Source organism: Dromiciops gliroides, chromosome 5 (assembly GCF_019393635.1).
Source record: "Dromiciops gliroides isolate mDroGli1 chromosome 5, mDroGli1.pri, whole genome shotgun sequence".
Classification (NCBI taxonomy): Eukaryota; Metazoa; Chordata; class Mammalia; order Microbiotheria; family Microbiotheriidae; genus Dromiciops; species Dromiciops gliroides.
Window position 1 is genome coordinate 175,255,319 of NC_057865.1, and position 27,716 is coordinate 175,283,034.

The following is a 27,716-nucleotide window of genomic DNA, read 5'->3' on the forward strand; positions in this document are numbered from 1 at the left end:
GACATTTTGTGATTCTGTGTCTTCTGACTCCTGGAATAGGGACCTTAATAGTAATGCTGTTCTGGGCCTGGAAATTCCTAGAGAGGACTAAAGGATAAAGAAGAAAATAGACATTTTTGACACTGAGTATGTGGACTCATTAATGCTTTTTCAATGTTTTACCAAAACAGCATTATTAATAGGGCCACTAATCTAGAAGTCAGGGAGGGGGGAAGAGAGGGAAGATGGACACTGAAAAATACTACACATCATATTCAGTCATGAGAGATTACAAAACAAAATCAAGAGTTTAAAAATGCATCCGTATAGAGGCAGCTAGGTGGCACAGTGGATAGAGCACTGGTCCTGAATTCAAGAGGACCTGAGTTCAAATCTGGCCTCAGACACTTAACACTTATTAGCTGTGTGACCCTGGGCAAGTCACTTAATCCCAATTGCCTCATAAAAAAAAAAGCATACATAAACAAAATTAACATGTGAATACATAGATGACAGCCCAATTGGCTAGGATAAATAGAACTATTTATAAGGAAAAGGAATATGAGATCAGTCTATACATCTAATTAGTACTGAGAGATGGTATATGGGATAATATGGTTATCCTCCAATAAATTCCAACTTACGTTTAATAACTCAGGATAGCTTCTAATTAGCCTCAAATATATGAAAACTTTTCAAGCTGGCTACCTGGTAACACATGTTTTAGCTCATGAACTTTGTATATAATCCCCTAAATAGTGCTTCTTATACAAAACAAGTTTTGGTTGATTTAAATAGCAACTTGGATAGTATTTCAAACATAAATTCATCCAGATGATAATAATGGATCTCCTATGCTTATATTATATAGACACACTTTAAAAGAAGGTAGAGACTCATGGTTGTGGAAGCAATAAAGGCATACATTTCAGACACTGAGATCAACTTGTATGACAGCACAGAGATGGAATGTCAGTTTAATCTACATTAATTCAATTCTGCAAATGTTTATTGAACACCTACTATGTGCTAAGCACCATGCCATGTACCAGAGTTACAAAGACACTGTCCCTGCTGTTAAAAGAGATAGGCAATGGAGAATGTGTGAACAGTAGTACTAAGATTCAATTCAGTTCAGTCAAGTTGAATTATTTTTTAGGAATTAAGGTAAATTGCTTCTATGACTCCTCAGAGACAGCTATTATGTCTTTATGGGTGTTTATAAACTCATCATTAATTTTGACCATCTTCAGTTAAAGTCAGTTTTTCCCCTGTTTCCCTCCTCATGAAGATTAGTATTTTCTACAATTTCCCATTTCTGTAATGTATTGCATAGTTTTATATTTTCCCAAATCTTACCAGACACTACTTTTCTTAAAACAAAAGGACAGCCTTTCTTCATGTCTTTATCAGATAAATAGGCTTAAATACATCTGCCAAACCTTTGCCAATATTTTAAAAATAATTTTTCTGAAAGTTGATAGACATATCTCCTTTTTATATCAGGATTCTTAGTAGTCTGTTTAGATTTGGTAATTTCAATTTTTCATTTTCTGGGAAAAGGTATGTTTTTGAGAATAGTTATCATTCACTCATATGAGCATGAAAGGGGGTGGGTTTTTTAAAATAATTTTTATTTTTTTCATAAATAAATTTACCCTGTCATTACACACACACACACACACACACACACACACACACATGTCAGTTGTCTCATTCACTGATCTCATATTCCTTTTGCTTGTAAATAGTTGTATTTATCCTAGCTAAATGGGCTGTCATCTATGTATTCATATGTTGATTTTATTTATGTATGCATTTTAAATTCTTGATTTTGTTTTGTAATCTCTCATGATTGAATGCGATGCTTAGTATTTTTCAGTGTCCATCTTCCCTCTCCTCCCCCCTCCCTGACTTCTAGACTAGTGGCCCTATTAATAATACTGTTTTGGTAAAACATTGAAGAAACACTAAAGAATCCACATAGTGTCAAAAATGTCTATTTTCTTCTTTATCCTTTAAGTCCTCTCCAGGAATTTCAAATATACATAATAACACTTCTGGAAAGAAATACTTGGGTTAAAATTCTTATATAAACTATCAATAGTTAATATTTGTTAATAAATTCCTTACTATTTACCTTGGGGAAAATGAGGTGGGGGTTAGGGATAGGGGATAGGGGTTTGGGATAGGGATAGGGGTAGGGGTTTGGGATCCTTAGGAATTCCTCTATAAAGAATTACACCCTCTTGCACACAAAAGCAATTAGAATAAGATAGTAGTTTATTTTGGGGCTGAGGAAGGGAAGAGAAGGGAAACCATGAAAGAAATCCTTGGACTTTTCATGGGGAGAATGGCATGGCACAGAGGTGGCTCTGAGATACCAATCTCCTCGAGCAGGAGACAGGCAGGTGCTTTTATAGAGGACTGATGGGGGTGACCATCTGACTGTGGAAAGTTCCCTTAGTGAGGGAGGACCATCCCCCACTGGTGGTGGCTGGGGGAGTTGGGGGAGGGGTGGTTGCAGATCTCTCAAGCCATCTCTCTCCTCAGGACACAAAGGAAGCAGCCACACCTAAATTTATCTCCCCAGGGTTGAGAGAGACTAGAATGAAGGGTGGGGGTCCCAGAGCTAGCTCAGTCTGATCTGGTTCCACTAATCTCTCTAGATGTGTCTGTCCTCTGGTTTAGTTTCTCAAGGAGAAGGTTCTTTGATGTGCCCCAGAGAACTTCTGGGGTGCTATGGGCCCATAACACTCTCATGGAGCTCACAGTATAATGTGGGAGACAATATGCAAACAATCATGTACAAATAAGCTATATGTGGGATAAACTGGAGATAATCAGCAGATAGAAGGTACTAGCTAATGCTAGGTTGGCTCAAGAAAGGCTTCTTATAGGAGGTGGGATTTTAGCTGGGATATGAAGGAAGCTGTGGGAAAATAATTATTAATAATAGATTTCTTTGAAGGATACAGAGATTACTTTCTCAGTCCTTTTTCTGTCTACCCCCCTGCCCCTCAGAAAGACCAGTTTCTCAAATCTCATCTGGGAGAAATCCAAGGGAACAAAAGGAATGGAGGGATTCTTTTGTCTAGATTAGTGAAGGGCTGGTGAGATTAAGCCACACCTAGATAATGAATTTTCCAATTTGAGTGAGGGTCTTTCTCTGATACCATCTCCAGAGTTCATTTTAATGTAGACCACCTTCAAGTCATGTCAACCAATGGAATTGAATGATGCTAGCCAATTAGCTTTGATCTTCTATCAAAAGAGGTCCAGAGGGGCAGCTAGATGGCAGTGGATAGAGCACTGGCCATGGATTCAGGAGTACCTGAGTTCAAATCCGGCCTCAGACACTTAACACTTACTAGTTGTGTGACCCTGGGCAAGTCACTTAACCCCAATTGCCTTACTAAAAAAAAAAAAAAAAAAAAAAAAAAAGAGGTCCAGAAGACTTGGCCTTTGACATCTCTTACAGAACAATGATCCTTCAATTTCCAAGGGGAACAGTTTTCATTGCTCTCTTGTAGACAGTACACAGTCATAATAAGAGTTTTAAAGCATGTATAATTGTAAGTTTTTAATCTTTGAGAAGGGCTGAAAGTGGTGATATAAAGCAGAGGCATAAAAACACTGGCCTGAACCAGATTAAATGTTTATATTTAATTTATGTTTTATATGTATGTATAACTTATATTTAAATAGTTAACAAAATAAAAATTCAATAAAATATAAGCAATGCTATATTTTCAAATAAGTCAATATATGGCAGGGAGGAATTCTTATGTACAGGATTAGTTGCCCCATGTCTGTTTGAGTCTAATGCTTTTGTAGGGGATAAGGGATAGTGGAGGAATATTTAATTCTAAATGAAAAAAAAATCTTGAAAGAGAGGAATATATGCTTTTTTTTTTTTGGTAAATACTCTTAAAATTATAGGAAAGGATCTCTTAACTCTCTTGTAGTAGATCTAATACCAAATAAGATTTTTTTTTAGACTCTTCATATCTCTGCAATTTTTTTTTTTTTTTGGCAAGGCAATTGGGGTTAAATGACTGCGTCACACAGGTAGTAAGTGTTAAGTGTCTGAGGCCAGATTTGAACTCAGGTCCTCCTGAATCCAGGGCCAGTGCTCTATCCACTGCGCCACCTAGCTGCCCCCTCTGTTATCTTTATCCTCTCTATTTCCTCTTTATTTTTGCTTAGTACCCAGAAGGAAGAATAATGATAGCTTATAATTACGTTATAAATAATTTTACATACATTATTTTGTTGGATTGCTTCTGTGATTCATTTTTTTATATTTTCATCAGATCTTAATATTTTAAAGCAAGTTGGGACATTGGAGATCATTGGGTCAAGCATCTGATTTTATAGCTGAGGAAGCTGAGACAGAACTGGTGTGCCCAAGATCACATAGATGGTAATTGCAAAGTAGGGGATAGAATACAGGTCCACTATGGTCTCATGTCATTGCTGCTCTCTGATGTAGGGCCAGTCTTTCTTCTTGCAAATAGAAAAATGATTCATGCTTTCTTACCTTTTGTGATTCTTTTTAATAGCCTTCCATAAATCCTCCATTGAAGATCTATCAAACATACTAGAGACCATCTCTTGCTCTTTTAACATGCCAGGGATACCAGTTCTGGACTTGGTATGTCTGTCTGTCAGGAAAGGAATGGGACCTAAGACCAGAAAGGCAGATAGGGACTATTTATTATAGTAAATTTACTATGTTTACTTTTTCTTTTTTTTTTTTTTGTGGGGCAATGAGGGTTAAGTGACTTACCCAGGGTCACACAGCTAGTAAGTGTCAAGTGTTTGAGACCAGATTTGAACTCAGGTCCTCCTGAATCCAGGGCTGGTGCTTTATCCACTGAACCACCTAGCTGTCCCCGTAAATTTACTATATTTACTATGTACTGTATTTACTATATACTATTTACTATAGGTCCTTGAATTCCAGTATGGGAAGTTTGGATTTTGCTTCTCAGGTAGCGTGGGAGCTATTGCAATTTTCTTTTTGAATAGAGGAATGACATCAGATCCTTGCTTGGAGAATATTAAACAGGCAATTTAATATGGGATAAATAGTTGAAGGTTGCATGCATCATTTTTAATTTCTATATTCTCAGCACCTTGGACAGTATCATCTTACACACAGTGGGCACTTACTAAATGCTTGTAAAATTGAATTACACTGGAGGAAAAAAAATAAGGAGACTGTTGCCTAAGTGACAGATAATAAAGGCTTTAACTAGCATGGTGGTAGTAGGAATGGAAAGGAAGGATGAAATTAAACATAATAGTGATTATTGACTTACTTCTACTACCTTATTGTAGCTAGCAGACTTAATCAGAATTGTTTCAATGGCAACTATAGTCTTCTAATTATGTTTACTCTTTCATGGGAAATGCCTTGCAGCAAATAACCTTTTGATAGACTTACATAATCACAAGTATAGTTGATTGACAGTCCTCATAGTATTTTTATTAATACCTTTTTTTCCTTCCCAAGCTAAGATTGTGAATAATTCTATTTTGGAAATAACACAAAACTGAGATTCTCATAAGTATGATAGGACTCACACAAATGAAGCTTAAACCTGAGGGAGGCCTGATTGTTAATAGAGGATTGTTGTGCTTTCTTGCAACTCCAGGTTAATTGTACCCTTACCCCAAAGCAAAATTCTGAGGAATATCTCTAAAGTAAAGCTTAGGTATGTCTTATGTGTTGGGTCTTTCTTAAAGGGACTAATAAAATAGTTTGTGGAAAGGTATTTAGGGTACAAAAATTATACCAGGCATAGGACAAAGGCTTAAAACACAAAAGACTTATATGTGTCCATTAAATACTTAAAACATCAAAAGATAGCTCATTATATTTACTGTGCCCTCTGAGCAATAAAGGCAACTTTTAGAACTGATAAATATATATTTTACATTTACCTCAATTCTGTCTGGGCAGCTTTCAAATTCTAGATATTCAGCCAGTCAGCCACGGCTCTTTAGTAATTTATGGTTCAGGATGATCCCGTTGGTGATCATATCCTGTTAATGGTCATATTCTCTTTGAGAAGCAGTTGTTACTGAAGTTACCTCCCATTTGCATGCCAATATTTACTCAGGAAACCTTCAGGGTAACTTATCAAAGAAACATCCATCTCTCAGTATCTTTTTGGGAGGGGGTGGGGCGCGGGGAAATAAGGTTAAGTGACTTGCCCAGGGACACTCAGCTAGGAAGTATCAAGTGTCTGAGTCTGAATTTGAACTCAGGTGCTCTTGAATCCATGGCTGGTGCTTTATCCACTGCGCCACCTAGCTGCCTCTTCTCCCAGTATCTTTGATTAATCATCAGAGACCATGTGCTCAGGGTTAAAACACAGAGGCAGAAGCATGCCAGAAATTCATGCTTTCTTAGGCAAGCACATATTTTCTTTGCTATGTGTCTGTAGATGATATTATTCTGGGGGCACAGAAGGGAGAAAAATTCCTCCTTCTCTTTCCCTTTGCTGAAAGAACAGCAGAGAACTTGCATATTCCTCCCTAAAGCATTAGGGAGAAGCTCAAACTAGTGGCTGGTAAGAGTGCCTGCAGCTTTTCTACATCTGATATAGGTTTTTCCCCCCTCTACAACTCTTATGGGTGTGTGTGTATGTGTGTGTGTGTGAGAGAGAGAGAGAGAGATTAAATCTTTCTGACTGAGTCACAAATCACTTTTAAGTCAACATCTCTGTCATGGGGATCACAGGACCAACTAGGAGCTGCTGGGTCACAAATTCCTTTAGCAAGGGGCCAGAGTTAATGTCTAGCTTCATGGCATATGCTCCAGGACAATCTCAGTGGGTTCCCCTGAACACCTTGCTTCATGTTTATAAATTTATATTCTCTTCATTTTATGTAACTTAAATTGGTACCATAATCTTAGCCCACCCTAACTATTCAGCGTTATTTCCTACTACTGTTGAATTTTCACTCTGTGATCTGATCTATTTGCCATTCTCTGCATACCATGTATCTATTCCTGCCTCAGTGCCTACCGTTTCCTTTGTCAGAAGACTTTTCCTATTTCCCTATATGCATCCAAATCATATACTTATTCCTCTGTGTCCATCTCAAGTGCTTCCTCTTCGATTATTCCAGTTCATACGAATCTCTCCCTTCTCTGAATTTATATGAACACTTTTCTTATGTTTTTAGTGTCAACTCTTCTCTTAGTGTTTCATGTATTCTTGAATACAATGGTATCTGCACTGTTGGATTATAATACATAGGGCAAGAACCATTTCTTATACAACTTTTTTATCCCTCATAGCTACTAGCAAATTGCTAAATGTCCAGATAGTTGGTGATTGATAACTCGTTTTTCTATGGTTCTTTGCAACTCATGTTCCATTAAACTTTATAGGATACTTTTCTTACTGCAACTGTGTGAGGTAGTATTATTACCCTCATTTTATTTATTTGTTTATTTATTTATTTGTGGGGCAGAGGGTTAAGTGACTTGCCCAGGGTCACATAGCTAGTAAGTATCAAGTGTCTGAGGCTGGATTTGAATTCAGATCCTCCTGAATCCAGGGCCAGTGCTTTATCCACTGTGCCACCTAGCTGCCCCCTATTACCCTCATTTTAACAAATGCAAACTAAGGGCTCAAGGCTAAGTTTTAGTCCCATTTCTGCCACTTATATTTTTGACCATTTCAGCAAGATTGTGACTCGTTCAAGATCATGTAGTTAACAACAGAAATGGCACTAAAATCCAAGACTAATAGCCCTTGGTTTATATTCTTTCTTAATTTTTTTCTTATGGTAAGCCTTTTTGATATTTGAAATAGATACAGTGCTCTTATTTTTTGTTTCCAGTGTCATTCCAATTTTAATTAATCATTTATTTTTTGTATTTTGAAATAATTAAAAGATTTCTATGTTTTTAAGCCTGTAGTATTTAAAAATTATTCTTCTATATTTTTATTGTTCTGTTAATGTTGCTGATATATTTCTGTCTGCAGGTCATGACTCTTTAGGGTGTCATGGTAACCTGGCTGAGAATCCTTAGGTTAAGTTGTACTTTTCTCTCTCCTTGGAATATTGGAATTATTTCTGTGTGTTCCTTTACTCTGTTTTTACTGTGTTTTGCCTCAGATAGGTTAAGAAAAAATTTGAAGCCTCCCTTAACTTTTTTATTGTCTTAAACCTTTTAGTAGTCTTCAACTTATACATATAGTTTGAAAAACAATTTTGTACTTATTAACAGTTGCATAAAGAAGTTTACTAATAATTCCTTGAGTACTATTTTCTGTTATTTCTCAGTATTATACTTTCTTTTTGACCTCAGGCCTACAAGAGCAGTGCTAATTTACATTATTTATTTAAGCCAGCATATGTGTTCTGAGTGAAGTAAAGAACAGTGATATGAATCTTGAGCATTTTGTACAAAAGTATATATTTTTGTTCATTCTAGGAATCAAATATTTTAAGTCCGGTGCAAGATGGAACCAAGAAACCCCAGATTGACAGTAATAAGAGCAACAATTACAAGATTGTAAAGGAGGTTGGTAGATGTGAAGTATTTTCCACTTAGGTTTGTCACATCTTGATAACAGCTCACAGCTCTCATTTGTATTTTCTCTTTTAATTTTCATTTGGTGTTTTTTTCTCCATTAGATTCTAATCAGATTAAGTAAACTCTGTGTCCAGAATAAAAAGTGTCGGAATCAGCATCAACGTTTACTTAAAAACATGGGGGCTCATTCCGTGGTGCTGGATCTTCTACAGATACCCTATGAAAAGGTGAGTTTTTAGTTGTTTATGGCAACATGGATAAGCCTGTGTGTGTATCTTTCTCCGTAAGTGATCATATAATGATCAAACTAAGGCATTAGGGAGAAAAAAATTATAAAAGGAAATAAAGTCCACCTGTGTTTTTCACACTTGCCATTTTAAGTCTGAATATAGTCGTGTAGAGGGGTTGACATATAATACAATGTTTATCTATTACAAAGTGAGCTCTAACATTTCTCATCCCTCTCACGCCTTTTGCTTTAAGGTTTTCTTAGTTTCTACCATTGGATTGCTTAGAGACAAAAACACTTAAAATAAAAAGGATGGGAAAGCTCACAGAGATATCAAGTATAAGAGTAGAGCCAATGTTTTCTTTTACCAAGCTATTGTGCTATATTGGAGAGATTTGAGGTCAGGTGCTGCCATCCTTGGGCTAACTCCTGGGACTAATGTAAGAGTTCAGTATTTATTAATTCTGAGTCTCTGAAATGCCTTATGGTACACTTTAAATGACCCCAGATTGAAAAGTGGAAGAAGAGATGACAAAGAAGGCATCACCTTTTTTTAAAGTGAGGGATTATAGACATTTTGTGGTTGTTGTTGCTTATTGATTATTGAGGTTAGTTTGAGGCAGAATAGTGTGTAGGTAAAAGGTTTGGGATAAAGAAGATCTGGGTTAAAATTCCACCTCTGGAACTTAATAGCCTTGTTACCATGGGTGAATCATCTAACTTCCTAGGAATTAATCCCTGAGTTTCCATAGGTTAGTAGAAGGAATTCCCACACAAGGAGTTCCCTGTGTTAAGAAATCCTTAAGAATTCAGCATATTGATTTGTGAAGTTAATCTCTTTTTAGTATTGGCAAATGACATTATGGAATCTGTGATCTCTATTTATTTAATAGTAAAAAAACCGGAATGATCAATTCTTGAAGTAATCTAGACCCACCTTTTATACAATTAACATAGGAATACTTTCTAATATATTCCTGACAAATGGTCAACATTGTAAAAAGAGTTGAGTTACTTTGTTCGGGGTGTCACATGAGAATAAATTTTTGCACCATTTCTGTAGCTATTCAAATTTGGAATTTCTGTTGATATTTCTAGTTGTGTTACCAAATTTGTTCTAGTTAATTGTGTTATGGATAAACAGACCACCTATCCAGGTCATAAGGCTTTTGAAGAGTGGGAATAAACAATGAGGAGCTGTTTGTGATTCTGATGAATGAATACTTTTTTTTTCCTCTTATGGCAAAAACAGAGCCTGCACTCATATCTTGTTCTGCACATGTAATCAGTTGCCAATTCTTTCCAGTTCTACTTTTGTGACATTTCTCACATTTGACCCTTTTTTATACTCTCACAGCTTCTACCTCAGTTTAGGCCCTCATCACCCTTTCTACTTTCTAAGTGTTCTCCCTACCTGAAATTCCTCACTAATCCAGTTTTTCCTGGGTTAGACTGCTGCCAAAGTAACTTTCCTTACGTGCAAATCTGACCATTTGGATCAACCCCGGTGACCTTTGCCTCCAGGGTAAAATATAAAATTTTTTGTTTCACTTTTAAAGCACTACGCATGGCCCTAATCTATCTTTCCAGTCTCATTGGACATTATTCCCCTCCTGCATTTTATGATCCATCCAAATTTGCCTTTTCTTTGCATTTCACACAGGAAAGAGTGTCAGTCTTCCATGGTTGGAATACACAATCTCTTTACCTCCACTTCATAGAATTAGTCATTCAGTCAATATGTGCCTGACACTATGCCAAATGATAGGGATACAAAAGTATCAGACAGTCCCTGCAAACAACTATGCACAAATAAGATTTATACAGGATAAGTTGGCCACAATCAACAAAGGGATGGCACTAGAATAAAGGGAGATTGGGAACATTTTCCTGTAGATGGCGTCTTAGCTGGGATTTGAAGGAAGCCAAGATCCCGCTAGGTGGCACAGTCGATTATAGTGCTGGGCCTGAAGTCAGAAAGACTCCTCTTTGTGAATTTAGATCCAGTGTCTGACATAGTTATATGACCCTTGGCAAGTCACTTAACCCTGTTTGCCCCAGTTCCTCATGTGTAAAGTGACCTAGAGTAGGAAATGGCAAACCAGTATCTTTACCAAGAAAACCCCAAACAGGGTCATGAAGAGCCAGACACAAATGAAAATGATGGAACAACAACAAAGGTAGTTTGATTAGGTGAAGAGGGAGAAAATTCCAGGCATGAGGGACAGCCAGTGAAAAATATTCAGAATTGGGAGATGAAGTATTTTGTTCAAGCAACAACAAAGAAGCCAGTGTTACTGGACCATGAAGTTTGGTGTGAGAATGGTATGGGGAGGGAAACTGTAAAGTGTATGAAGAATGGAAAGGTGGGAGGCAGCTTATGAAGGACTTTGAATGTCAAATAGGCTATTTTATATTTTATCCTAGAGATAGATGGTAGTGTGTGAGATGATTATGGATTTGAGTCAGATTAAACTCTGAGGATGGGGTCTGGAAGATACCCAGCCCTGCTTCAGTATAGTTAGTTTAAAAGTTTATTGCTTGTCAAATTCTCACTGTCTCCTTTAAGTTTTATTGCCAATTAAAATATTTTTACTTCTGTTCAGTCTCCCCACTTGTCAGCTACATATTAGTTTTATCTGGAATCCGTCATGTGTCAGAACCCCAGTCCCTGTTGAGTGGGTCGGGAAGTTTGTCCACCAATTCAATACTTGGGATTCAAGAAGAAAGGACAGGGCTCAGCACAGGATGCGGCAATTAAGTTAAGACCGGATGTTAAGTGACATGTCTCTTTTTCTCAGAGCAGAATCCCCTTGACCCTAGGGTCCCAACAATGGATTATTCTTTTATTCTTTATTCTATTTCTTTGATTTCCCAACATAGCCAAAGATAAATTTTAATCCTGTCATCCTTCTAAAATTAACATGACTACAAAACAATGCTGAAACACCTGAGTGACTCTTCCTGTTATTTAAGTTGAATATCTTTAGAGATAGGGGCCGGGAGAGGGGAGTCGGTGGGAACTGTGAGATCTGAAACATCTGACTGTCATTCCCCCGTTCCCTCTTCCTTCCGTTTGACCTTGTTCCCCCTCCCTTTTTCCCCCTTGTTCCTGGAACACGTATGCATGTCTCCATACATTAATCACGAGCTAAACACGCACCCTGGGTGAAACAGGATTGGATGTTAGATTGTGAGCTTGCCCTAGTGTGTGTGGGGACTTCCCCTATAAAAGGTCAAGGCATGTATTAGCTATTGCGACTCAGGCATTGAGTTTGCCCATTCCCACCGGAATGTAATAAATCTGTCTCTGCTTGACTTGGTGGTCTCCTTGAGTTATTTGGGTAAACTGAGGCAGTTTGCCCCAAACAGTAGGGAGCCACCAGAGTTTAAGATGTAGTTTAGGCACCATCTTCTGCATGAAGCTTTTTTGTATGAAGCATAAGTGCTAGTGTTGCCCCCAACCCCTGAAACCACCTTGCATTGAACTCCTTTGCATATATTTGTATTTATTAACTTTATATTTATGCATTATATATTTTTATGAGTACTTGTTCTTTCCTCTATTAGAATGTAAGCTTAATGCAATAAAATCAGAAGGGGAGGAGGGAATGAAACCTTTCTATCTAACTCACTCTAATTATCCATTTTCTGAGACCAATTCTTCCCTTCCCCATGGTGGAGAGAAAATCAGTCTTCTAATTCTAAGAACCCAGGCTAGGACAAAAGACTTCTCAATCACAACTTTGCTCACACCTGGTCCCAACTATTCAAACTCCAATTGAGCACATAGCTGGGGTGTACTGTGGCTAAAGCACCAGATACACAGGAAAGGTGATTGGATCCTCGAGCCAGTAGTTTCCCTCAATCTTTTCTCAGTAAAGAGTGGTTTTGGACTAGAATTCAGTCTAGGAGAACTTTTTATTTTATTTTTTTTATGTGTAAAAATTTTTTTTTTAGCATTCATTTGTAAACATTTTGCATTCCAGATTCTCTCTTCTTTCCTCCCTCCTTGAGAAGGCAAGCAATTTGATATAGATTATACATGTGTAGTCATATAAAACATACTTCCATATTAGTCATGTTGCAAAAGAACCCCCCCAAAAAAACACTTAGAAAAATGAAGTTTAAAAAGTATGCTTCAATCTAAAAAAAAAAAAAATGTAAGTTCATTGCAAGTAGCAAGCAGGGATTATCTCTATTCTTTGTACATGTATCCATAGCACATAGTTGGGCTTAATAAATACTTGTTGATTGACTGATTGATTACTGAATAGCTTATAAACATAATCAAGTTCTGCTTTTTATGTTATTTCTCTTTCAAACTTTCAATCTACAGTCTGATGAAAAGATGAATGAAGTGATGAATTTAGCCCATACATTTCTACAGAATTTCTGTCGGGGAAATCCTCAGAATCAAGTTCTTCTCCACAAACATCTCAATTTGTTTTTAACTCCTGGTGTAAGTATTTTAATGACATCTAGTAAAAGGTATCAGTATGTTTATAGGCTATTGGGTTTGGAGCCAGAAAGGACCTTAGAAGTCATCTAGTCTACCTCGTTCATTTTACAGATGAAGAAACTGAAGCTGGAAAGATAAAATACTTTGTCCATGTTAACATAGTAGTAGCAAATGGCAGAATCAATATTTGAATGTAGGTAGCCAGGTGTAAAATTCTACACTTTTTCTGTTGTGCCTTGCTATGGTATATTCAAGATTATAATTCTTTTTTTTTTTTTTTTAATGAGGCAACTGGGGTTAAGTGACTTACCCAGGGTCAGATTATAATTCTTTTGAATATAAAACTCTATGTCTGAGACTGTTCTAGACTCAGATAACTAATGAGACCTAAAAAAGGTTAGTCATTTGATATTTGGCAGTACAGTAATGTGGTCTAACATATTTGGAATTGTAATTTCAGATCATTTAGTACATGAAACAAAAAATTCACAATTTTAATTCAGTTCCCTCATTTCAAGTCAAATTTGGATTAGTATGATATATTTCTTAAAATATCACTGTAATCCCAAGTCTGAAAGTAAATTTACCATTCAAGTAAAGAGTGGTAGAGGCAGAGGAGGAAAAACATTACCTGCCTTTATTTTAAATCAATCTACTAATTTTATCATCTCCAAATTTGGACTTTACTTTGTAGGTCCTTCATCTATATCAACTATAAATGTGAGCTCCATTTGTTTGTTTAAAGAGATAATGTAAAATATTATGAAAATAGCATGAATTTTACCTGGCCAAATGTAACCTCATTAACATATGCAGAGTTTGTTGCCTTTATCAAAAGGTCATACTATAATAAAGAACTTGTCCCAAATTGTTATAAGTAAAATAGATATGGAAGGGTTACAAGTATTATCAGATTTGTTTAATCTGTGTGTCCACTGGCCATTAGGGAAGCAGAAACTAAATTTGTAATATAAGAAGCTAAATGAATCTCAATAATAGTGTAGTCAGCTTGCCAAGTTTTATGGCATTAAAGCAGCTGCTTCTGTCAGGCAATGTTATTTCCTCCAAATTACTTTATGTATTCAAGTCTTTTATGGCTAGCAATCTTGTTGAATTGTATAGACCTGCATGGAAAATTAGTGTGATTTTGTGTAAAGAACAAGCAAGCCATAAAATAGAGAGACATGCTCACCAAAGGTGTTTACCACTGTTAAGGAGGGGCTCTACATAGATGGTGGGGTATCCCAGAGGCTTCTGTTTATGGAAGACATTTTGCTGATTGTTTCAAGGCATAAGAACACTGCAGATTCACCTAAATGAAATTCATAATCAGTCAAAATAGCTTGACCTAACTACCCATATGGGAAAAACCAAATGGATGATGAATTCCTATTGTTCAAACTATGATGTATAATTGAATGGATAACTTTTAGATTTAGTCTTGTAGTATGTGTGTGTATACACATATATTCATGTATATACATATATATGTGTGACAACTGCAGTAGACAGATAATGAATGGAGAATTAAGTAAGAATAATAGAGTATTTGAATTGCATTTGAGAAATTGAACAGCATGTTTAATGACCTCAAGTTTCTCCCCAAAACAAAAACTCATCTTTTGAACTCCAATATTCTTCTTCTGCAAATCATGGGATGCCACAATCTCAAAAAAAAAAAATCACAATTATGGGTCATTCAAAGGACAATGTAAAAAGGCATTGTAGACATAATGAAGAATGAATAGATCTTCAGATTGATAGATGACCCAAGCAGTAAGTGGGCCAGACATTGAGTGAGAGTAAGGGATAATAAATGACTAGCCTATTTACTTCACAGGACTCATATAATTTCAGCAGACCTAAAGAAAGTCCTTAGAATGTTAGATGAACACCTGATGGAAAGATGCATAAGAGTCACATGGGTTGTGAATTTGACTTCTGGAGAGAGTACTCACCTTGAGGAGATCACAGGTCCATCCAATTAAATAACAAAATGGTCCCATAAACAGGAAATGGAGTAAGATTAGAAGTAAATATTGAGAAGTAGTACAGTAGAAGGACCCTAGTCTTAAAGGAAATGCTTTTGAGTTTTAGCTCTGCCACTTCAAAAAGTTCTATGGAGTTGGATTTCAACATACTGAGTGAGCCCCATTATTCTTTTTAAAAATTTTTTTGTGTGTGAGCCAGTTGGAGTTAAGTGACTTGCCCAGGGTCACACAGCTAGTAATTTTTAAGTGTCTGAGGCCAGATTTGAACTCAGGTCCTCCTGAATCCAGGGCCGATGCTCTATCCACTGCGCCACCTAGCTGCCCCGAGCCCCATTATTCTTATATATAAAATGGGAACGATCATAGCCTCCGACGAGATGATGTAAGTCTAGCACCAGATAAATTCATGCTATGTTTATTCATCATGTCAGAATTACAAGTCCTTCTTCCTTGCCTTTTAGCTTCTTGAAGCGGAAACGATGCGGCACATCTTCATGAACAACTACCATCTGTGCAATGAGATTAGTGAGAGAGTTGTGCAGCACTTTGTACACTGTATTGAGACACATGGTCGCCATGTAGAATACCTGAGGTTTTTGCAAACGATTGTAAAAGCAGATGGCAAATATGTAAAAAAATGCCAGGATATGGTAATGACAGAGGTATGTTTCACCATTTATATTTAATCAGCTTTATGTGTTTGATATGTGTTGATTCTGTTAGTGTAGGAAAACATTGTCTTATTGATAGGATTGTCTCAAAATGGCAAACACTTTATGATATATATATTTGTCACTAATCTCATATAGGATAATATGCTTTAGATTGATTCCCTACTTCCTATGAAAGCAATTATTCTTTGTTCATTTAAAACTTTTGTATGGTAAAACATAGTAAAATTTTAGGAGGCCATGTAAGACCAGTGGCAGTCCAAAGAGATTTCTTTAGTGTAGGTTTTTCATTAATGACAATGGAAACACTATGATACTTAGAACTTTGACTTTTCTGTAATGTTTCAAGTATTGTAATTCTGGGGGCAGCTAACAAACAAACAAAAACCCCCCAAAGTATTGTAATTCTGCCTTTGTAAAAGTAGTTTTTGTTTTGTCATATTTGCAAAAAAATATGATTTTAAAAAATGTGAATCAGGCAAAAGGAATGCTATCAATCATTTAATAGTTATATGCTAAATTTTTTTCCTTCATGCTCTCCAAAAAATCCTTGTTAAGATCCAGTGTTAAAGTGTGGTAAGTGATAGTTATTCACAGAATTTTATCCTTTTAATCATTACTGAAAAATTTTTTAACCTGTAATGGACACTGAGCCAGAATGACCTAGTATCCAAACCACATCCTAAGGCCTGACAAATGACACATTTTAATCAGTAGTCAAGGTTTTAAAAAAAATAATACTTTCCCCCAATTACATGTAAAGACAAGTTTTAACATTCATTAAAAAAACTTTTGGGGGCAGCTAGGTGGCACAGTGGATAGAGCACCGGCCCTGGAGTCAGGAGGACCTGAGTTCAAATCTGGCCTCAGATACCTGACACTTACTAGCTGTGTGATTCTGGGCAAGTCACTTAACCCCAAATTGCTGTGCAAAAAAACCCCAAAAACCCAAAACAAAAAAAACTTTTGAGTTTCAAGTTTTGTCTCCCTCTCTGTCCCCTTCCCCATCCCTGAGACAGTAAGGAAAAAGGTTATACATGGTCAGTCATATAAAACACATTACCATATTAGTCATGTTGTGAAAGAAGACACAGACCCAAAGGCAAAAAACAAACAAACAAAAGAAATACAGAAAGTGAAAAATAGCATGCTTTGATCTGCATTCAGATGCCATCAGTTCTTTCTCTGGAAGTAGCTACTATTTTTCATCATGTCTCCTTTGGAATTGTCTTGAATTGTCTTTGGAATTGTATTGCTGAGAATAGCTAAATCATTTACAGTTGATCATCATACTTTCTTGCTGTTACTTTGCACAATGTTCTCCTGGTTCTGCTTACTTCACTTTGTGTAAGTTCATATAAGTCTTTCCAGGTTTTTCTGAAATCATTGTGCTCATCAATTTTTACATCACAGTAATATTCCATTACAATCATATATCACACCTTGTTAAGCTATTCCTCAATTGATGGGTATTTCCTCAATCTCCAATTTCTAATTCTTTACCACTACAAAAAGAGCTTCTATAAATATTTTTGTACGAATAAGCCCTTTTCTCTCTTTTTAAAAATCTTTTTGGGATATAGAACTAGTAGTGGTGTTGCTTGGTCAAAGGGTATATACAGTTTGATAGCCCTTTGGGCATAGTTCCAAGTTGTTCTTCAGAATGGCTGAATCAGTTCACAACTCCACCAATAGTGCATTAATGTCCCATTTTTTCCACTTCCCCTCCAACATTTATTATTTTCCTTTTTTGTCATATCAACCAATCTGATAGGTCAAGGTGGTACCTCAGAGTTGTTTTAATTTGCATTTTTCAAATTAATAGTGATTTAGAGCATTTTTTCATATGACTATAAATAGCTTTGATTTCTTCATTTGAAAATTGCCTGTTCACATTCTTTGACCATTTATCATTTGTATGCTTATAAATCTGACTCAGTTCTTTATATATTTGAGAAATGAGACCTTTATCAGAAACACACTGTAAAAATTGTTTACCAGCTTTCTGTTTTCCTTCTAATATTCTTGGTTCCATTGGTTTTGTTTGTGTAAAACCTTTTAAATATAATCAAAATTGTCCAGTTTATATCTATTAATGTTCCCTATTACTTGTTTGGTCATAAATTTTTCCCTTCTCTATAGATCTGACAGGTAAACTATTCCTTGATCTCCTAATTTACTTATGGTATTACCCTTTATGTTTAAACCATATACCCATTTTGGCTTTATTTTGGTATATGGTATAAGATGTTGGTCTATCTAGTTTCTGCCATACTGTTTTCCAGTTTTCTGAATAAGTTTTGTCAAATAGTGAATCCTTGTCCCCAAAGCTGGGGTCTTTGAGTTTATCAAGCACTGGATTACTATGGTCATTTACTACTTGTGTACCTAATCTATTTCACTGATCCAGCACTATTTCCTAGCCAGTATCAGATAGTTATTTATTTATTTATTTTGCAAGGCAGTGAGGGTTAAGTGACTTTCCCAGGGTTAGACAGCTAGTAAGTGTCAAGTGTCTGAGGTCATATTTGAACTCAGGTCCTCCTGACTCCAGGGCTGGTGCTCTATCCACTGCACCACCTTGCTGCTCCCTAGTTTCAGATAGTTTTAATGATTACTACTTTAGAATGCAGTCTGAGATTTGGTATAGCTAGACCACCTTCCTTCACATTTGTTTTCATTAATTTTCTTGATATTCTTGACCTTTTGTTTCTCCAGATGAATTTTGTTATTTTTTTGTTGTTGTTGTTTTGTTTTTGTGTGTGTGTGGGGGGGGGGGGGCAATGAGGGTTAAGTGACTTGCCCAGGGTCACACAGCTAGTAAGTGTCAAGTGTCTGAGGCTGGATTTGAACTCAGGTACTCCTGAATCCAGGGCTGGTGCTTTATCCACTGCACCACCTAGCTGCCCGTATTTTGTTATTATTTTTTCTAGTTCTAAGAATATTTTTTTGGTAGTTTGATTGGTAAGACACTGAATAAGTAAATCAATTTAGGTAGAATTGTCATTTTTATTATACTGGCATGAGCAGTTCATATTTTTCTAAGTTGTTTAGATCTGGCTTTATTTTTGTGAAAAGTGTTTTGTAATTATGTTCATATAGTTCCTGGGTTTGCTTGCTGTTGGGTTTAGTTGGTAATATGTAGAAATGCTGATGATTTATGTGGGTTTATTTTATATCTTGCAACTTTGCTGAAGTTGTCAATTATTTTAATTAGTTTTATAGTTGATTCTCTAGGATTCTCTAAGTGTACAATCATATCATTTTCAAAGAGTGATAGTATTGTTTCCTCGTTGCCTATTCTAATTCCTTCAATTTTTTTTTCTTCTTTTATTGCTATAGCTAATATTTCTAGTACAATATCGAATAATAGTGGTTATAATAGATATTCTTTGGTCTCTAATCTTACTGGGAAGGCTTTTAGCTTAGCCCCATTACAGATAATACTTGCTGATGATTTTAGATAGATACTACTTATTATTTTAAGTAAAGCTCTATTCCTATGTTGTCTAGTGTTTTCAATAGGAAGAGTTGTTATATTTTGTCAAAAGCTTTTTCTGCATCTATTGAGATAATCATATGATTTCTGTTAGTTTTGCTATTGATATGGGCAATTATGCCATCAGTTTTCCCAATGTTGAATCAGTCCTGAATAACTGGTATAAATCCTACCTGGTTATGGTGTATAATCCTTGTGATATATTGCTGTATTCTCCTTGCTAATATTTTATTTAAAATTGTCCATCAGCATTCATTAGGGAAGATTTTCTATGGTTTTCTTTCTCTGTTTTGGCTCTTCTTGGTTTATGTATCAACATAATATTGTGTTGTGAAAGGAATTTGATAGCAGTCCCTTCTTTGCCTATTTTCCCAAATGGTTTATATAAGTATTGGAATTAATTGTAATTTAAATATTTGGTAGAATTCACTTCTGCATCCATCTGGCCCTGATGATTTTTTTCTTAGGGAGTTCATTGATGGCTTATTCAATTTCTTTTTCTAAGATGGGGTTATTTTCCTTTTCTGTCAATCTGGGCAATTTGTATTTTTGTAACTTCATCTATTTCACTTTCATCAGATTTATTGGCATACAATTGGGCAAAATAGCTTCTAATTATTGCTTTAATTTTCTCCTTGTTGGTGGTAAATTCACTCTTTTCAATTTTGGTCCTGTTAATTTGGTTTTCTTCTTTTCTTTAGTCAAATTAACCAGTGTTTTATTTGATTTTTTTCCCCATAGAACCAACTCCTAGTTTTATTATTTTATTATTCTTTTATTTATTAATTCTATAGTTTTCTTACTTTCAATTTTATTAATATCTCCTTTAGTTTTCAGGATTTTCAATTTGGTGTTTAATTGGGGATTTTTAATTTATTTTTTTCTAGTTTTTTTTAATTGCATGCCCAGTTCACTGATCTGCTCTTTCTCTATTTTATTGATACAAGCACTTAGAGATATAAAATTTCCCCTAAGTTGTGCTCTGGTTGCATCCCATAAATTTTGATTTGTTGTCTCATTGTTGTCATTCTTTTTAAAGAAATGATTCATTGTTTCTATGATTTGTTCTTTGATCCACTCATTCTTTAGGGTTAGATAATTTAGTTTTCAATTGATTTTTTTGTTTGTTTGTTTGTTTTTTGCAGGCAATGGGGGTTAAGTGACTTGCCCAGGGTCACACAGCTAGTAAGTGTCAAGTGTCTGAGGCCAGATTTGAACTCAGGTACTCCTGAATCCAGGGCCGGTGCTTTAACCACTGCGCCATCTAGCTGCCCCCTCAATTGATTTTTAATCTTATTCGTAGACATTTGTTAAATTTAATTTTTATTGCTTCATGATCTGAAAAGGATGCCTCAGATACTTCATTCTACATTATCTTTGGCAAGATACTTAATTGCCCTGTGACTAATTTTTCTTATGCAAAATTAAGGTGACAGACTCAGTGACCTTTAAGGTCCCTTCTAGTTTTAAATTCATGATCCTATTATCCCATGGTCTAGAATTTTTTCAGAAATTTAAGTGTAGTTCATTGGCTTGAACTTGAAAAAAAATTGAGAGAAATACAAATTAAAACAACTCTGAGGTTTTACCTTATGCCCTGCAAATGGGCAAAAAATGACAAAAATGGCAACAATCAAAGTAGGAGGGAGTATAGGAAGATAGACATACTAAAACATTGTTGGTGGAGCTATGAAATGGTCCAAACATTTTGGAAAGCAATTTGGAATTATGGAAATAAAAGGCCTAAAATATGCATACTATTTGAACCAGAGACTCCATGACTGAACTTTTACCAGGGAGGAATTTATATTTATAATAATATTTATAGCAGCACTTTTTGTAATAGCCAAGGGTTAAAAAATAGGTCCATCAATTGGTGAATGACTAAACAATTTGTGGTACATGAAAGTAATGGAACATTACTATGCTGTAAGAAATAATGTTTGTAATGAACATAGAGAAGTATGAAATGATCTATATGAACTGATGCAAACTGAACTAAGCAGAGCCAGTACCTACAACAATTTAAATGGAAATAACAATGACATATAAGTGAATCAAAAGTAAATGTAGCAAAATGTTAAGTATCAAGTGGGAGCCAAATGAAAAGATATGAGAAAATATCCCCCCACCCCTTTGTGGAGGTGGGAGATCCACAGGATTTACACATTGCACATGCTTTTGGACTTTCTTAATGTATCAGTCAATTATGCCCACTCCTCCCCACTCCCTAATCTGTGTACTGGTTTGATGGAACTTGCATTGTTATTTTGCATGTAAATGTACTTTTACATAACATTTGGCTTTATGTTTTTTATGTAGTTCATTAAAACTTATATAATGTTGCTATATTTGCTACAGTTCTGCATACTTCAGAGAGGGTCAAGTCTTTAAATAATTGAATACATGAACTGCTAAGTAGACTTTCTTATTATTTCAGCTAATAAACGGAGGTGAAGATGTGCTGATATTTTACAATGATAGAGCATCATTTCCCATCCTTCTACAAATGATGTGTTCTGAGAGAGACCGAGGAGATGATAGTGGACCTTTAGCTTACCATGTAACACTTGTGGAATTATTGGCAGCATGTACTGAGGGAAAAAATGTATATACTGAAATCAAGTGCAATTCTCTTCTGCCCCTAGATGATATAGTGAGAGTAGTAGCCCATGATGACTGCATTCCTGAGGTAAGCCTTAAAATGCTAAAGAATTATTATGAATAAAAAAATGACACTTTTAGAACTATGCTAAGTATTTGTAGAAGAATAAAGTCACTAAGGATATTGGTTTTTACTATGTTGTGCTTTTTCTTCAGTGGCATAATTAAAGAAGTCATTGAAATCTACAAAAACAGTTTGCTTTTTTGTAATATAGTTTGTGATGATAGATTTGTGTAATAGTGACTGTAATTTTAAACATTGTGTTATCAAGTTAATTTCTTGAATTCTAAGGATTACTTAGTACAACATGGACAAACATTCTGCCCTTATAAAAGCTTTAATTTTTTGTAAAAATAAAACACTTCCTTTAGAAACAAAAAAGATGTTAATATGTGCATTTCATATCTTGTCATCATATAAAATAGCTATTACTATCTCTTCCATAAAATTTTAGTCCTAATTGATATTTTCTGAAATATAACATACATAATCTGTAGCCCATAATGTAGTATATCATTGTAGACTTATATATTCTTTTCTAATTTTAAAACAGTCATCTTCCCAACAAGATAATAAGCCCTTTATGAGATGGTGCCATGTCATTTGTCATTTTTGTATTTCCTCAGAGCAACAAGCATAGTACTGACCCGATTATAATCATATGATATATTTTTACACTGGTTGTTCATGAGATTAAAAAGGAGGGAAAAAATGAAAGTTACGAGTAGCTGGATAAGTTAGTGAGAACTTCAGAAGGTTCTCTTTGCTACACACCTCTCCCAATATCAATATTTAACCAGTGATGGGATCTAGAGATAAGAAAGTTATCACCATAGGAAAAGGGGAAAAAGAAGAGAATTTCCTTTTTAACCTGTAGGTAGATCATAACTTCTTAAGGGAAATTTATACCGTATGAGTATGTTGTGGTAATCATTCCTTGCATTTAAACATTGTCTTCCTAACTATATATATATATGTTCCTTTAACTTCCGTCTCTGACATTTTTTATATTCTCCATTTCTTGGAGTACAATCCTAAGTACATAGCAGTTACTCAATAAGTACTTACTAATTAATAAGCTATCATAACAGAATCACTTAGCAAGGTAGAGTCAGTAAAATCTGAGTTCAAATCTTGCCTCTGACACTTAGTAGCTGTATGAACTTGGCAAGTCAAAACTTCTCCCAGCTTCAGTTTTTTTTCATCCATAAAAATGGAGGTGGTAATAGTGCCTATCTCCTAGAGTTGTGTGTGTTAAATGGAATAACATGGAAAATGCTTTGTAAACTTTAAAGTGATATATGGATGCTCACTATTATTATGCCACATAAAACATACATTGTTTTATGACATTGATGTGTCCCTAAAAACATAGAATAATTAGTTATTATACAACTATTTGTATCCTCTCTTAGAGTTTTGTCAATACCCTTTTTTGTTTTACTGTCAATAACTGATTTTGATCTGACTGATGTTAGAGCAGGTAGACAATGACTTGATTATCTGTCCATCAATGCTGCTTAACTGCTAGATCAGTGCATTAATCTGAAGGTTTCCAAACCGTATATTGAGAAAATTTCCTTTTAAAATATAGCTGAATACAGAGTAATCCTGTGATAGATTGGTAAAGCAAGGAGAACAACTACAAAATCCCCCCAACCTTCCTTCCTGTCCAAATAGATATAGCAGATAAGTATATACTAATTTAAAGTCATGTCATTTTTATAATATTAGAATAAACTCATGTCAATTACAGAGAAGGGTTGATGGAAGATTATAAGTAATTCAGTATGACACTTAATAAATAAGGAACTATGAATAAAAACTGTAGAAAAGTATGTCATTAAAGAAATGCATAATAAAGAAGATGGGCTACTCTAAGTGGCAAGAATGAGGAATAAGCTGTGCATAGCTTGGGGGCTCCATTGTTACCAACAGGAAGGAAAGCCAGGAAATCATCTAGTTCACTGAGTGGATCTCTTATGTGAAGACATGGAAAAGATTTACAGAGTATTGGGCAGGTATAGCTGGCTTATGATTTGGATTTTTAAAAGAAAACTATACATCTATAAGACCAGAAATTGATTTAGGCATTTTAATATATTACTGTTATGGTCAATTTGTGGTAAGCAAATTACCATCTTATGTAGTATCTGCAACATAAAATTAATTTCCCCAATTTTGGTAATTCACAAGGTGACTCACTTGCCTCCAAATAACCTTGTGTAAGACTGAACTTGAAGGTATGTGTTTGTTGGGTTCCTGGAAAAAGTAAAGTTGCTGTCTTTGTTAGTCATGCAGTAGGTTACCTGGGCTAGAATAGCCTGATGCAAAAGATGGTCATGCAACTCAAAAAAGTATATGTGGAAAAAAAGTATGTTAATTTCAGTGGTCATATCCCCTCTGAAGAGAAGAGGCTTTGTTTCTCAACTCTCTTTTTTAGGTACCTTGTCACTGTAAATTTGGGCCTGATTCAAATAGAGAGACACTGAGGGCATGAAATACTGTCTCATATTCCCTATGGACTTGAGAAATGTTGAAAATACTTTGAGACTTATGTCTCTGATACCTTTTTTTTTTTTTTTGGTGAGGCAGTTGGGGTTAAGTTACTTTCCCAGGGTCACACAGCTAGTAAGTGTTAAGTGTCTGAGGTCAGATTTGAACACTGTGCCACCTAGCTGCCCCTCTGATAGATACCTTTTTGACAACTGAGCTTAAATGTATTTGTCACAGCACTTCTTACCTTTTCAAATAATAAAAACAAACCCCTGTCTTCAAAATGTGCTTTTCCCAAGAAACAATTATTTAAATATGTTTGAATGGCAGTTAAATAACATTTAACTGACCTTTTGTTAAATTATTTTGTTGACTGTGAGAAGGAAAAGAATAACTTTTTGGGGGGGGGTGTTTTTGATACTTTTGCAGGTTAAGATCGCATATGTGAATTTTGTTAATCACTGTTATGTGGATACTGAAGTGGAAATGAAAGAAATCTATACTAGTAACCACATTTGGAAATTATTTGAGAACTTTCTTGTCGATATGGCAAGGGTAAGTATTCTTATAGACTTTTGGTGTCTAATTAAGATAACTGAATTAGCAATAGAATTTGTACTAACTTTAAAACCATCAACATTTAATTATACTACACCAAGAACAAATGGAATAAGCTGTGGTTATTGTTTTATTCTTTAATAATTTAAAAATGTATCTATAAAACATTAAGAATCTGAATTAGAAATGACAAGTGTAATCAATTTGTAAAATTTTTTTTAAAACTACAGCAAATTATCTGGTTAATTATCTATATTTCCCATTTATCATGTGAATATTTGATATTTTTATACTTAACAATTGATCTGGTCATTTAAAATAGGTTGGAGGCAAGACCCAAAGGAAAGAAGTTTTTTCTAGTTCAGATTACTTATTTTTATTCAATCTGTATGTAGGGATAGGGACTGGACCTGTGATTCAATGATATAGAGAAATTAATGGATGAGGAAACTCCTTGTAAGAGTGCAGGTTGGCACTTTCTCCCTCCTTTGTCTCTCTTTTAGCCTCTTGAGTTTCTCCACATATATTCTTAAGATTCCTTAGTTAAGAGTAGATCTGATTAACACAAAATAAAATGGAAAGATTACTCCCTAGCATTTTCAAGTCATAAGTTCCCAAACTATTTTGACTTGGTCTTATATCTTTTTCTCATCCTTTCTTCTACATGCTACTTCTTTGTGCATAGGGTTCTAGCTCAATTAGGCCACAATACCAACTTTCCTCTCTGTGTTATATGAAGATTTGAACAGAAAGGATGTAGAATTTGGTTAATTATCTAAAGCTTATTACCTTTAGTATTACCTGAAGCTTTTCTTAGAATTTTTTCTAGAACCAGACATCAATTAACCAACTTCATATCACAAATATCTATTTTTGTTTGTTTGTTTTTCGGGGCAATTAAGGTTAAGTGACTTGCCCATGGTCACACAGCTAGTAAGTGTCAAGTGTCTGAGGTCAGATTTGAACTCAGGTCATCCTGAATCCAGGGCCAGTGCTTTATCCACTGTACCACCTAGCTGCCCCACAAATATCTTAATAATAGCTGGAAATTATATAACATTTTAAGGTCTGCAAAGTGCTTTTCAACCATCATCTCAGTTTCCTCACAACTACTTTGTGAGTTAGGTGCTAACATCATCACCATTTTGCAGGTGAGGAAATTGAGGCAGACAAAGGTTAAGTGACTTGTTCAGGGTCATACAACAAGTAAGTTTCTGAGGCTAGTTTGAACTAAGGTCTTCCTGAATGCAAGGTCAATGTTTTGTCTACTGTATGACCTAGTTGTCTATCTTACTGTTGTAGTCCAAAGGTAAAGTTATAGATTTTCCAAATGAAAGTCTTTTGTTACTTTGTAAAATTGATATAATCTTGCTGTGAATACATAGGAAGCCTTTTTAAGTGAGGTACATTACTATTCCACATTTCTTTCCCATCAGGCCCAAAGCTATCTCATTACCTTGGTACAGTTGCTTGTGTTAGACTTGTACCTGTGGATAAACCATTGGTGTCCCTTATTTCTTTTACTTACCCAAACAATCTCTCTTTGATTATTAGATGAACAAGAAGTATGGGGGCAGGTGCCTTACTAACCTAGTTGCTATCATAAAGAACCTGGATTTCTGGCAACTATGAAGCAGATTTGAACTCAGAAAAATTTGAACTTAAAAAACCTCCAGTGTCTTAATAATTTCTCATGATAACATGACTTACTGTGTCATATCATTAGCAACATCTTGTCCTTCCCATTAAGAAATGGTTCCAGTGGTTCATATCTTGTTTATCCTCACAGTTCTTTTGATAATTCAGCTCTTGTGACTTCTACCTTCACTACATTTCAGCTGTCTGAGTGGCTTTTCACACTGAAGGCTTCTTTATCACTTGGTGGTTTTTACTGTTCTACCTTTAACATTGTGAACTTTGGAATTCTCCTCTCATACTACAATCTACTGTCCTTCAACTTCTATTTCATTCAGCCTCCAACTTTACAAACTCTCCTATCACTTTTGGCATATATTTTTTTTCAATCTTAATAGTACTTTACTTTTTTTCCAGTTACATATAAAGATAGTTTTTAACATTTCTGCATTAGTCATGTTATGAAAGAAGAATCAGAACAAAAAGGAAAAACCTCAAAAAATAAAAAAAATAAAAGAAATAGAAATAGTATGGTTAAATCTGCATTCAGATTCCATAGTTCTTTTTTTCTGGATGTAGACAGCATTTTCTATCATGAGTCCTTTGAAATTGTCATAAATCATTGTACTGCTGAGAAGAGTTAAGTCAATCACAGTTGAACATCACACAATGTTGCTGTTACTGTGTACAATGTTCTCCTGGTTCTGCTTACCACTCAGCATCAGTCCATTTAAGTCTTTCCAGGTTTTTCTGAAATCTCCCTGCTCATCATTTCTTTTTTTTAATCATAAAAGTATTTTCTTATTTTTCCAGTTACATATAATTTAATGTAGTCAAAATGATCCACTCTGCATTTCATAATGTTCTCCTAAGTCTTTCAAAATTGTTTGTCTTTAAAATATTGTTATTGGGTAAATTTTTCTGGTTCCTCTATTTCAGAGCATATAAGTATTCCCAGGTTTCTC

At 35.2% G+C, this 27,716-nt stretch overlaps 1 protein-coding gene across 1 annotated transcript in view; it reads left to right on the plus strand.

Moving 5' to 3' along the window:
- ITPR2 (inositol 1,4,5-trisphosphate receptor type 2) overlaps positions 1–27,716 on the plus strand; it is a 511,835-nt gene that overhangs the window by 239,421 nt on the left and 244,698 nt on the right. Inside the window, exons 27-32 of the mRNA XM_043966319.1 lie at positions 8,444–8,533; positions 8,647–8,772; positions 13,114–13,236; positions 15,689–15,889; positions 21,838–22,089; positions 24,988–25,113. Coding sequence (XP_043822254.1) covers positions 8,444–8,533; positions 8,647–8,772; positions 13,114–13,236; positions 15,689–15,889; positions 21,838–22,089; positions 24,988–25,113 — 918 coding nt within the window. The remainder of the gene's footprint in view (positions 1–8,443; positions 8,534–8,646; positions 8,773–13,113; positions 13,237–15,688; positions 15,890–21,837; positions 22,090–24,987; positions 25,114–27,716) is intronic.